The sequence below is a fragment of the Anarrhichthys ocellatus genome, unplaced genomic scaffold (assembly GCF_004355925.1).
Source record: "Anarrhichthys ocellatus isolate YVR2014 unplaced genomic scaffold, GSC_Weel_1.0 scaffold117, whole genome shotgun sequence".
In the NCBI taxonomy this organism is placed as follows: Eukaryota; Metazoa; Chordata; class Actinopteri; order Perciformes; family Anarhichadidae; genus Anarrhichthys; species Anarrhichthys ocellatus.
The window spans coordinates 725685-739107 of record NW_022280147.1 but is presented as its reverse complement, the minus strand read 5'-3'; the positions used below and the strand labels follow the sequence as shown (position 1 = coordinate 739107).

At 45.2% G+C, this 13423-nt stretch overlaps 1 protein-coding gene across 4 annotated transcripts in view; it reads left to right on the top strand.

Moving 5' to 3' along the window:
- babam2 (BRISC and BRCA1 A complex member 2) overlaps positions 1 to 13423 on the top strand; it is a 103557-nt gene that overhangs the window by 54308 nt on the left and 35826 nt on the right. For all 4 annotated transcript variants that reach the window (XM_031876852.1, XM_031876850.1, XM_031876851.1 and 1 more), the window contains exon 7: positions 8841 to 8950. In XM_031876852.1, the coding sequence (XP_031732712.1) occupies positions 8841 to 8950 (110 nt within the window). The remainder of the gene's footprint in view (positions 1 to 8840; positions 8951 to 13423) is intronic.

Below are 13423 nucleotides of genomic sequence, written 5' to 3'. Positions count from 1 at the left end.
ACATTAGTTTGTTGGAATGGAGAGTTTAAGGAAGAGAGGGAAAGGCGTGGGATAGGTCAGATATTATAGAAGAGGACGTTAGGTCCTCTTGGACATGCATGCCAATTTGGGTTGCAGTGACTTGTGCTTACGCTTGCATGTTCTGTTTTTTGAGACGGAGGGAGCGGGATCATCATGGCCCCTGGAGTACACCACATCTCTGCTCATCCCCTCCCCACAAGCAGCAGCAGCAGCAGCTCCACATCATTAGGAACAATATCCTCAACTCTTTTTCTCAATCAGAACATTTCATGTCATGCAATGAGACATTTTGGCAGCTGCCACCTTGACCCTGTGCTTACCCGCCCTCAGGGTGCGATGGCGTAAGTCTCTGTCAAACTTATGAAAATGCTGGCACAAACGTATAATTCAGTATGTCAGACCTCCATTCACTTTATTCTGTTGTAGGACTCAAAGTATTATTTAGCATGTTGTACTAGCCGATGGTTGTGCTTATGCTTTCTTCAAGGCTTTTGACATTGAACGTAGAAGATGCATTTTAGTGCTGCTATGTGATGAGTTTCAACATGTCTTACAGGACATTGAAATGTTTTGTTAGAAGAATTGCAACAATGTCTGGAAAGTGAATGGAAAAAAAAATCTCCTGAGTAATGAGCCCCTGTAGTGTAAATTGTGCTTGAGTTTGTATTTGGAGCCATTATTGGATTACATTTTTACATACACCAGCTGGTATGCACAAAGCTGAACTGTAGGAATTTCTGGAATTTTAAAAAGTATTCCTAATGTTCGAGGACCTGAACATTTTGATGATCGAATGGTTTCTGTAGCTGAGTATTCAGAAACAGCAGGCGACCACAAAAACGCACGGAAGAACTCAGAATAATAACGTTTACAAGAACAATGGTGTCCGCACCCCAACGCTAATATTACCAGTGCTAAGTAAGTATGTGTGTGTCATCAGTATTCGATTGACAGCTGTTACATCAACTCAAATGAACCAAGCTAGCTTTGATCACGAAGTGAAGATCCGGAGTTCCTCAAAATGTCCTACCTGAATTGCAGCCACTGCCTTGTACTCTTTGTGTGTCCAGCACATGTACAAGTGCACTTTAAGCTGCTCGCCCAGAAGCTGGACATGTCCTTGCACAACAACCCTGCTGTCAGTCAAGTCGCCCCATTACGTTGGGCATGACATTTAAAGTTGGGCGAAGAAGGCGGACAAAGTGCCCTTACCTCCTCCGTACCAGCCCTGCAGTGGAGCCCCCGTGTAGCATTTGGAGATGAGTGTGTTTGTGTGTGTTGCGACTTTGGCCAGACTTGGTCTGGCATAAGGACAGCTGTCACATCTCCAACCTGTCACATGCGACACAGAGGAGATGCCAGAGGCCGGGGCATCGGGAGACACAAGGGCGGACACAAGGAAGAAGGGCCTGTGCGTTTGTGCGTGTTCGTGAACCCATGTGACTGAAAGAGCAAGGAGGATGGAGGACGCGGGGTGGTGGTGACGGCCACGTGAAAGGGTTTGACTCGGAGGCACCCTCTAACCTTGATGTCCACGCACACATGCTCGTGCACACTCCTCGCTCGCTTTCTTAAATCCAGTCCTTGAGCAGTTGAGTCAAATCCCCCGAGGGCCATGTAGGAAATACTGCTTTAACATCCAACCACTGCCCCTGCAGGGCCCCCCCCCCCCCCCCCTCATCGGACCCAGGCCACTTCAGTGCTCATTACTTACCAATGAAGAAGTCTCTTCATTAAGGTCCTGCCTGTGGCCTGTTGGGCAGGAGCCTTTTTTAAAGCTGCTTCTCTACTAACTCAGTTGCCCTTGAGTGTATTTGGTTAAAAGGGCTTAAGATGTGTATATGTGGTATATGTGCACAGAAACATTAACGGCCATTTGTGAGCTTTTATTTGATTACAAAGTGAAGCACTCTTCTGTTTCAATTTAAGTAATGGTTTCAAGGCAGGCAGGTTAAAAGGTCAATTTCTGTTCTCATTAGGCTATCTTTCCACAACTTCCTGTAGTGGATTTGTAAGTATTTTGGGAGAAGAAAATCATGAGAGAGTTTTTAAATGCCTCTAAATTACCACCGCACTGCTAGGACACCACTTCAGCACACTGTGTACTCCATAACCAAAACCAGCTGTGAAGTAAAGCATTTGTATTGGCCCTCTACACTTTAATTTACTTTAAACATGCCACTTCAAGGAGCATGAAAACATTTTTTGCCATAAACTGGGATCATGAAATTTGAGCAGTGCAAAAGCTTCAGACACAAACATATTTGTTTCACTCTCAGTAAGTTGTTTTTTAAGCATTTTTTTTTTTTAAATCGTAGCAATTGAACAGTCGCAAATGACTGGTCTCTCTATTTCTCTTAGACTCTATTGAAACGCTAGTTTAGTCGAAGTTCTCTCATTGACTGATGTTCTATCGCCAGTGCTTAACCTTAACCATTAGAGGTCAATGACTAACCTTAACCATTAGAGGTCAATGACTAACCTTAACCATTGGAAGTCAGTGCCTAACCGTAAATATTTGAGAGGTCAGTACTTTACCTTTAACCAACCTTAATCATTTGAGGTCTCTGCATAAACTTAACGATTCAAGGTCAATGCCTAACTATAACCGTCTTGGGAGAGTTTCTCAAATTGAGGTTTAACATTTAGACACGACCCATTCACCAGCTCCAAATTTTAATTTCTTCAGTATTTTTTGTATTTTAAGAATATACCAGAAAAACTAATTTGTGTTTGTGCTAATTAGCAAATATTAGCATGCTAAAATGTTAGATCAAGATTGTGAACATGGTAAACGTTATAGGTGAACATCATTTCTAATGTTACTGATGTTAGCATTTATCTCTAAGCACAGCTTTGTAACCAGTATGCCAGTATGAGAACTACTTCAGTGCTAAAATGGCGCCGTGCCAGCGGCAGCCTGTTGCAGCAGCTCCCTGTGTGTGTTTTTAATTTTAGTCTTTTTTCACTCTTTCCTCTCTTCTTTTAGTTTTTTTCTTTCTCCTTAATGTTTGGTGCTTACGGTCAGACAACGGACCGTAACTTTTTCTCAACTTTTTCTCGTGGCTTTCTGTTGCTTTTCTCTCTCTGTGTAACGGCGAGCCACACACAATGAGCGGGGCCATTGTTTACTCCCGTGATCAGCTGTTCGTGCAGAGTGAGCCGCGGCTGCTGCCCGGCGCCAGGCCTGTGATCCCTGCGGAGCTACGGAGAAGACGCTGGGGCTGCAGATCTGGAGCCAAACGGAGGGCGAAGAGGAGGAGGTACAAACCTTCGGTACCGGCGATACTATTGGGGAACGTGAGGTCTTTGGCAAATAAAACGGACGAGCTCGGCGCGCTGGTAAAGACCAAGAGGGACTTCTGCGAGTGCAGCGTCATGTGTTTCACAGAGACATGGCTGCACGCGGATTTCCCGGACCACAGTGCGTCGGTGCCCGGCTTCAGGACTGTTCGGGCGGACAGAGACGTTGTTCAGAGCGGCAAAAAGAGAGGTGGCGGGATTGCTGTGTATGTGAATGAGAGGTGGTGCAATCCCGACCATGTGTGTGTTAAGGAACGCTTCTGCAGCCCGGACATTGAACTGTTAGCCGTGGGGATGCGTCCATATTATTTGCCGAGGGAGTTCTCGTCCACCATTGTTGTCGCTGTGTACATCCCCCCATCAGCTGACGCCGAGACAGCAGTGGCCACCATGCACTCCACTGTGTCTGGACTTCAGATTCAACATCCTGGTGCATTTTTGGCAATCACTGGAGACTTTAATCACATCACCCTGGATAAAGCCCTGCCAACTTTTCACCAATATGTTGACTGCCCCACATGAAATAATACAATCCTGGACCTTCTGTATGCTAATGCAAAGGATGCATACAGTGCCACTGCCCTTCCCCCCCCTTGGCAGGTCTGATCACAACCTGATCCTGTTAACACCCAGGTATGTTCCTCTGTTGCAGAGGCTGCCTGTGACCACCAGGACTGTCAGGAGGCTAATGATGCCCTGCAGGACTGCTTTGAGTCAACGGATTGGGATGTGCTGTGTGGACCACATGGGGAGGACATCAACAACATAACATACTGTATCACAGAATATATCAAATTCTGTGAACAAACCACCATTCCATCCCGGACTGTACGCTGCTTCCCCAACAACAAGCCATGGATCACCAGTGACCTGAAAGCTGTTCTTAACAAGAAGAAAGCAGCTTTCAGGTCTGGGGACAGGGACGAGCTCAGGAGAGTCCAGCGCGACTTGAAGGTGAAGCTCAGGGAGTGCAAGGGCACCTACAGGAGGAAGCTGGAGGCCAAACTCCAGCAGAACAACGTGAAGGAGGTGTGGACTGGAATGAAGCAGATAACCGGCTTCAAGGTTGGAGGCAGACAACCAGGGGGCTCCCTGGAGAGGGCCAACGAGCTAAACTCTTTCTTCAATAGGTTTAGCTCGGAGCCCTCATCTGTCTCCTCCACACACCACACCTCCCAAACACCTCCCCCTCTGTGCCTGCGCCATCCAGCTGTCTAATGTCCTTCAACACCTATACAACCTGAGCCTGAAGCAGGAGGAAGTCCCGGTGCTGTGGAAGACGTCGTGCCTGGTTCCCGTACCAAAGAAGACGACCCCATCTGGCCTCAATGACTACCGACCAGTTGCCCTCACATCTCATGTGATGAAGGTGCTGGAGAGGCTGGTCTTGGCCCACCTCCGTCCGCAGGTGAAATCCTCACTGGACCCTCTGCAATTTGCATACCAGCCTCATGTGGGGGTTGGCGACGCCATCATCTACCTGCTGCAACGAGCTCAGTCGCACCTGGATGGATCCGGTGGCTCTGTGAGAATCACTTTCTTTGATTTCTCCAGTGCATTCAACACCATCCAACCAGTGCTGCTGAGTGAGAAGCTGCAGGTGGTGGGGGTTAGCGCATCCACCATCTCCTGGATCACTGACTACCTCACAGGCAGACCACAGTTTGTCCGACTGGGCCGTGTGCTGTCTGATACGGTGGTCAGTGATACTGGAGCCCCACAGGGAACTGTTCTGTCTCCCTTCCTGTTCACCTTGTACACCACTGACTTCCAGTACAACTCAGGGTCATGCCATCTGCAGAAGTTCTCTGATGACTCTGCAGTGGTCGGGTGTATAAGGGACGGACGGGAGGAGGAGTACAGGGCAGTAGTGGGTGACTTTGTAGAGTGGTCTGGTAGAAATCACCTGCGTCTGAACGTGGCCAAGACCAGAAGTGGTCGACTTCAGGAGGAAGACGACGACTCCACAACCGCTGAGAGTTCAGGGAGAGGATGTGGACATGGTGGAGGAGTACAAGTACCTGGGTGTCTCCATCGACGGCAGACTGAACTGGAAGGCCAACATCAACGCTGTGTACAAGAAGGGGATGAGTCGACTCTTTTTCTTGAGGAAACTTCGATCCTTCAACGTGTGCAGCAAGATGTTGGAGATGTTCTACCAGTCTGTTGTGGCCAGTGCACTGTACTTCGCCGTAGTCTGCTGGGGGAGCAGCATTGGAGCCGGAGACGCCAACAGACTTAACAAACTGGTTAAGAAGGCCGGCTCCATCATTGGCTGCAAACAAGACTATCTGGAAGAGGTGGTGGAGAGAAGGACACTGAAGAAACTATTATCCATATTGGATAACCCGGACCACCCTCTCCACTACCTACTGCAGGGACAGCGGAGCACTTTCTCCAATAGACTGATTCAGCTCCGCTGTCACAAGGACCGATACAGGAAAACATTCCTGCCCTCTGCCATTAGACTTTATAATAAATCACCTCTGGCCAAATCAAACACTAGACTGTAACAATGCTACACTGTTGTTGCTGCTGTTGGTGATTTTGTGCACTACTGTTTTGTTTATTTTCTCCTACTTAGTTAATTTAATATGATTCTATTTAGTGTATATACTGTGCATTTTTATTACGTTATTTTCTTAAATTTAATAGGTCCTGCTCTGTTATTTTATTATATTGTATATAGTGTGCATTTTCCATACCTAATATTTCTATTTTATTTTGTAACCCTGTTTGCTGCTGCCACAGACAAATTTCCCCTTGGGGATGAATAAAGTATATTTCTATTCTATTCTATTCTACTTTAAGTACAGCCTCACAGAGCCAATAATGTGGCTGTAGATTCTTACTCTTGTTTAAATGCTATTTCATTTGAGGCTCATACACGAAGAGATTACTGGTGATCAAACCTGACTGACGGTGTATATGTGTTACTTACCAGTTTTATATAAAAGTTTGTGAAATAAACATGTAAAGTTCTATGGATAGTTATAACAAGGCCAAAAATAATATTTTCATCTACATAGCTTCAACTCCTTTGCGTAGCACATTTATTTAGAATGGCATTAGCAAAAAGTTAAAGGGTCTGCCTTTAGTTGTTTCATTGATGCAATATGACTTGTGACAGCCCTTTGCTGTCTGCTGGGATGAGATGAGTCTGAATCATTTCACAAAAAGGCGCTCCCTTCAACAGCGCCTTTAGTTCAACCGAAACAGGGGATTGGTCCACTGCAGCCTGTACAGAGCTGCCCTATGTTCCTCTCCTGGCCCTCTCACCTTCCTGTTGGGTCTCATCTGTCTGTTTGCTCTGTCCCAGTCCAAAGGGAGCACCCATTAAATCACCTATAAAGAGGAGAACAGGACTTGACAGCTACAAACTGGAGCAAAACAATCTTTTCCCAAACCCCCACCTCCACCCCAGCCCCACATCCCCACGCCTGTTCCTATCTGTCCCATATTGTCAGCGGCAGAAGCCGCGAGCGCTGCTGTGGGACAGAGTGCAGTTCTTGTTTACTGATGCACACTATATTGATGTGAGCTGATTCCATCAGGCAACACTTTTGGATGCCACACACCCCGCTGTCTTTCACTGTCTCCCTTCTACTCTTTATGTCTTTACCCCCTAATGTATCTGCCCGACAAGTCCGATTGCATGATAGTCAGTAGAGCTGCAGCCATTGTTGTGACTCTTGATATCTGCATGTGCTTCTGTATAAATGCACTGTGGATTTAAGATATCTTTATTTAGGTCCAATACATTTGTATCCCATGCTGCAATGATGTTATGTTCATTTAATTGTTTTTTATTAATTTGTTTTCTTTCTTTAATGGTCAAAGTCTTTAGATTACATGCAGAAAAATTAATTCCACTCCGCTTGGAGAGGAAATGTGCACTGAAGGAATTTATTTTTCCACCCACTCAGCCGTGTTTTTTTTCTCAAACCAACGGTCAGTTTGGTTTTGTGATCAGCAGAGCGTGTGGAATCGGTTAATGAGCTCGATCACGTTTCAGGCCGCCATGCTGCAAACTGGTTGCGCTGTGCCTCTGTCCATCATGTGTGGTGGTTAGATTTCCTCTCACCACGGCAGGGAGCGATTATAACAAATGGATGAGTTCAAACCATCTGTAAAACATTTGATTAACGCCGCCGAGCCTCTGTCGGGAGAGAGAGAACCCAGAATGGTACTTGATGTGGAATTGCACTAATGACAGTGCCTGAGAAGTAGCCATGCTCGAGGAAAAACATCACAGAATGAGAAATTAGAACCTTGGAGAGACAGACGAGGTTTGCAGCGAGCAGCTCCGGGTGGCCTCTGCATCCATCTCACACATGACTTGATTGGTGCTCCCAGTCATCAGCTCAGCCACGTAGTGCAGCTGTTGAAGCTAATGTGGCATGAAATGAAACAGATGTTTCTTCTGGTGTCTTTCCTCTTCTCCATCTCCTTCAAGATTTTGGGACTTGCCCACTTGTTGTGCACACATGGAAGATTGTGATCCCCAGGGTTGGGTTTAAATCAAATCTTAATACTGTATTAAATCGGAATCCTTTCAGATCTCTCATCAAATTAGGGTTTAATTTTCGACAACTTTTAAATTTAAATAGCTTATTTTATGGATACGTGACTACCTTGAAACTTTTAACAATCTGCTCCCACACCATAGACTGTACATAGTAAATATGTACAGTATATATAAAAGTGGACATTGTTGTCACCTATTGGTTTGTGGACTGTGGTTTTGAAGCTTTGAGTTCATCATTTTGGCTGTCGCCATCTTGTTTTTTTGTAACCAGTGAATAAAAGTGACTATATTTGGACTGCAATAAAGTGACGTAGAGACTCCGTATAAGACTCTGGTAGCGGTAGCAACCTGTCAATCACAAGGTAGTCCCGCCTTAAATCATCCCCCGCTTTATGGTCTGTTTGACTCTAAATGGACCATAATTTACTAAATGAACATCATGCTGTATTGAAGAAGAGTTGAAACTAGAGATTGAGACCATAAACTCATGTTTACAATGTTTACTGAGGTAATAAATCAAGAGAGAAGTAGAGTCACTTTCTCATAGACTTCTATACAACCAGAGGAGTCGCCCCCCTGATGGCCAAGAGAGAAAAAGTAGGCAGGACTAAACTCAAGTGCTCATTTTGTTTACAAACAAGTGTGCACCATTAAAGAAACAGAAAAAAGACTTGGAGTAGAAAAAACGCCTAGGGTCCTGTGGTCTTGAATTCAGTGTGGACTGTTACATTTAGTACAATAGAAGTGTATCTGTTACGTGGAACAGGCGAGTGTCAAAAACACAAAATGCTGTATAAGCAGATTGGCCTTTAAACGTGTCAACGTCCTACAAACTAGTTCACTTCATGCAAACCCCAGTCCATAACTCGCAACGATCCCAGTGCAGGCTGTGGCTATGTAAATGAGTCCAGCTTCATACCAATGGTGTTTTGCCTATAGATAGTGGTTTTACCGAGTAACATTACCAACCTGGCTTTGTCTTTCTCAGGACACAGCGGTGGACCCTGGAGAGGACGTGGCCCTTCTCTCAGTGAGCTTTGAGGATGCTGAGGCCACCCAAGTCTTCCCAAAACTCTACCTCTCCCCCAGCATTGAACAGTAAGCACACCACATATACAATGCATATGTTTTCTGTTGTTCCTATCAGTTAATTCAGTTTTGATGGAGATAGTTTTTTTTGTCACACTACAATATCAAGACAGCAGATTTGATCAAATTTTGGGACCCTAAGAACCTTAAAGTTAAACATTGAGTGCGAATCAACTGGATTTATCCCCATGTAAACTGAGATTATCAACTTTTTCTCTCTATAAAAGGTTGATGTTATGTGCTCAATAGGTGATTTTACCATTTCCATCTAAATGGATTTCATTTTGTGATGATGCTACAATAATTTGTGTACTGTCACTTTGTCCGTGAAATGAGTCTGTCATTAATACCTTTCATTATACAGTCACTACGTATACGTAAAAGCATTGTGTTTATTCATGCAGGATTAATTTTCCTTTAGAACTACGATTCGAAAAATAATCACAAACTATTTTGAAGTAAACACATATTTCACATTTGTCTGACATTTTATGCACCGACCGATTAATCGATTAATCTTGAAAATAGTCTGGAGATGAGTCGATAATGGAAAATAACCGTTAGTCACCCCCGTATTGTCCTTAGATCAGACACATTCCCACAGTGTGAGGGGATGATGAAAAAGTTAGTTGTAGTAACTCACTAGTAAAGAAAAGATACCTTTGGAGCCACAGGGCCCCCACTCGCTCCGCCTCCCATTTCCAGGTTACTTAAGAGGTAGTCGACGGATTAGTGCGATTGTGCTGTGAATCTCGCGCCATGTTATGTCATTGTGAATAATCCCACATCCAGTGTCTGCACTCATCAGTCGGTTCCTCAAAAACAACAAGGGAAGAACAAAAAAAAACGAGATGGATGACACACAGCGTCTGAGCTCGGGATGACTGGATGTCTGCAGACATCTGGGGTGTTAACAGTACAGAGACGGAGTGTGTGTGTGTGTACATGCAGGATTGTATGCAATGCTTTCTGTGAGTCTGTGGGCACTGTGTGAGTGGGTACTTCAGCAGTGTGCATATTCTCTTTGTTCAAATCCACTTTGTTTTTGTCTTGCTAGATTTAGCGTGCGCGTGTATGTGTTTGTGTGCATTTGTCACTTTACATTTGTCTGTGTGTGTCTGCGTGTCTGTGTGTGCAGATAAGTGTGTGTTCAGATCCATGCATGCTCGTGGGTTTTTTTTTTTACATCCCAAATATATGTGTCTGTTTTCATGTGTTTGTGTGCGTGCACCAGTATTTGAATAGGCTCTAACACAACGTCTTTGTGTTTGGTGTGGATGTAGTAAGAGGGTGTGTGCGGGTGTGTGTGTGCGTTTGTATGTGTATGTGTATGTGTGCGTGTGCGTGTGTGTGCGCTTGTGTGTGTGTGTGTGTGAGAGACAGAGCCAGGTATGGGCCCACTCTGACCTCAGGGCCCCACGGTCTGGGCCTTCGTGCTTGGAATAATCTCAGGCTGATGTTTATTTACAAGCACACGCCCCGTCGCACAAGGTTAAGAGACCTCTGCTTCCCCCCACCACACCTCCACTACTACCACTCTTTCTCTTTCTCTCTCTGTTTCTCTCTCTCCCTCTCCCTCTCTCTCTTCTGCTCTCTCTCTCCCATCCTGCCGACATTCCTATTTCATCCTCGTCTCCCATGCTCCTCTGTGGCTCCTCTCTGTTTTGTCCTCCTCCCTTCTTCTATCTCCTGCCATTTTCATCCCATGTTTTTTTTGCAAATTACATATCTCTCTCTCTCTCTCGCTCTCTCTCTCTCTCTCTCTCTCTCATTTACGGTGCATATTCACTTATCTCTTACTCTCCAGCACAAGCGCTAATGCAGATACACACACACACACACACACACACACAGACGCTCCTCCTCTCCCAATGTATAAAGAATAAACTGTGACAGGATCCATGCAGCAACAGCAACAAAATATCCTAATGACACCAACACAGAGGTCACGTGCTTGTCCTACATGATCCTTATTTGTTGTCCTCCCCGTGCTGTGCATGTGTTAGAGCAACACGAGTAAGCAGCGCTATGAGAGAGAGAGAGCTGTATCTCCTTTTGATCTACTAACCTTGATGTAGCACCACCTCCAACATGTTTCATTTTATGTTGTTGTTTTTTTTTAAATGTTTTAAGTGACGGCGTCTCCTTGGAAACATGGCGGAAGCAGAGACCATGAAGTGCAGAGGCACGATTACAGGTTGTGATTTAGAAACAAATTAATTGGACAGCCGTTTGCGTGCTCTTTGTTTTGTGACGATCCATGAAGTCGGGCTCTTGATAAAGCAATTTTTAAAGCTAACGCTTGATAAAGCTAACGCCCGGCTAAATTAAACCATCACGCAGGGTTGTATTTCTGTCCGTCGCAGCCGTTTTTTAATTACACTGTAATTGTTCTTTGGTCAGTCAAAACAGACACAAACCTGCTGGAGATGGCAGATTTAGCTAACGCTAATTAGCTCATTTCATTTATTTTTTTTTTCATAAAAACTGGAAATATTAGTTTTTCTTTTTATCTGATAAAAAATCTAAGTGTTATTGGACAGGTTAATTCTCAAGATAGCCATTAGTTGCAGCCCGAGTATGAAGCTCTGACGACAAAGAACCCATCTTTATGATTTCTGCTGACATTCTTATTTTGGCTCTCGGTGGCTGACGTGTGCAGAGCATTCTTGGTTGCTATGTTCTTAGCGAGGAACGTGCTGTTCTGACGGACACCTCTCTGCACAGAGCATCCACTTGGTTCTAGAGGCTTTCACCCAGAGTGCTGCTGTGGTTGTCGAAAAATTGCTGAAAAGCTGTGTTTTTTCAACCTGTGCGTGAACATTGCATATGTCTGCACGTTTTTATGATGGAGCTGCATGTGTGTGTGAGAGGGAGACTGACCCCTCACCATAACTCCAGACCAGAGTGCCCCCCCCCCCCCCCTCCCCCCGCCAGTTGCATGAGGAGAACAGACAGAAGGAGGCTAAAGGCATGTAGAAGTGGAGAGCAGGAAGCTATGGGGATGGAGAGGGGTGGGGAAGGGGGGCTATAGAACAAACCCTTCCTCATCTAAACCCCTTTAAGAAACATTTTTAATAATGCAGAGGCTTAACCGTGCCGCGCCGAAGCCAAGCTCTCGTTTACCGCCCCTCTTCTCCTGTTGCCTCTTTTGTCTTGCAAGATCTCTGCACATATGCATATCAAGGCCGTGCATGAATATGCTCCGCTTACATGCCTTTTGTGCACCTTTTTTGTCAGCTGTGTGGGAGTGTGTTAATTCATGACCCAGGGCGAAAAAAAAAGAAAAATGTATGTCTTCTTTGCCGTTTTTTGAAAACAAACGCTTGCATGTGTTGCATTTACTGTGGATGTTACTTTATTTAGCATGCGGATGTGTTGGCGCGGATCTGCTCGTCCGTGTCCTCGTCCTCGCTGACCCTCGTTAGTCTTCTGTTCGCGGCCCTGCCCGCCGCCTCTGCGTTGGCTCCAGTGAAGAGGAAAGCCTCGTTTTGTTGCACGTCCTCTCTGCTTTTTGATAGACGGTGACATTCAGGAGCTTCCTGCGTTAACCCGATCTTCCACGAATGTTCACAATATCACATAATGCCAGAATGAAATTCACATCAAGACGGCTTAGGGTATTGTTTAAATCAGCTCTCGTCTTACGAGATGGTGAAAATAGCAGCAGCTGCGGACAGCTCCAGAAATTGGCTCAGCTGTTTTTTTCCGTTGGCACCGCTGGATTGGTGTTGGTACAGGCTGTCGTATGAACTCCATCTATTCAGGGTCCAAATGTTCTGAGGTTCTTTATGTCGGCAGTCTTCCTGTCATTCCAACTCTTACAAAAAAGAAAAATGACAGGAAGGATGATCGATTGTCTTTGCGTTCATCCTCCATCTGTCCACACTATTCTTCCTATACTGCTAGCTTGTCAATGTACAGTGCGTTTTAATTCACTTTTTACCAGTTTTACCCTCACCTTCCCTAATTTGGAATCCTTAGAGCTACAGAGAACTGTTTGCTCCACACACACGCACACACGCACACACACCTTCCTCCCCTGTTGTCAGATCAGGAGGACGAGGGAGAGACGAAAGGAAAACTTTGCTGATTTTACAGCGGCAACGTCTCCCTTGAATGAATTAACCTCAGCCACATTGTTTTGGAAGTAAAAAAAACAACACACATCTCTTCGTATCTCCGTATCGCTGTATGTGTTTACGGTGCAGCCAAACGAAATACTTTTATTTTGGCACCACTGGATTTCAGACTCATATCAACTGCATGTAGTCTCTGTCAAAATCTCCGTCATTTTATCAACCATTTTGTCCATTGCCCTGTCGTTTGTCCGTTCATCCTCCATCCTTTCCTCCCTCCCTCGCTCCCTCATCCTTCACTGCTACCCTGTCTACCTCACTTTTTAAAATTCGTCTTTACCGGTTTTTAAACTCTTGTCTACTCAGTCGTACCTCTGCAACACCCCCCCCCCCCCCCCCCCCC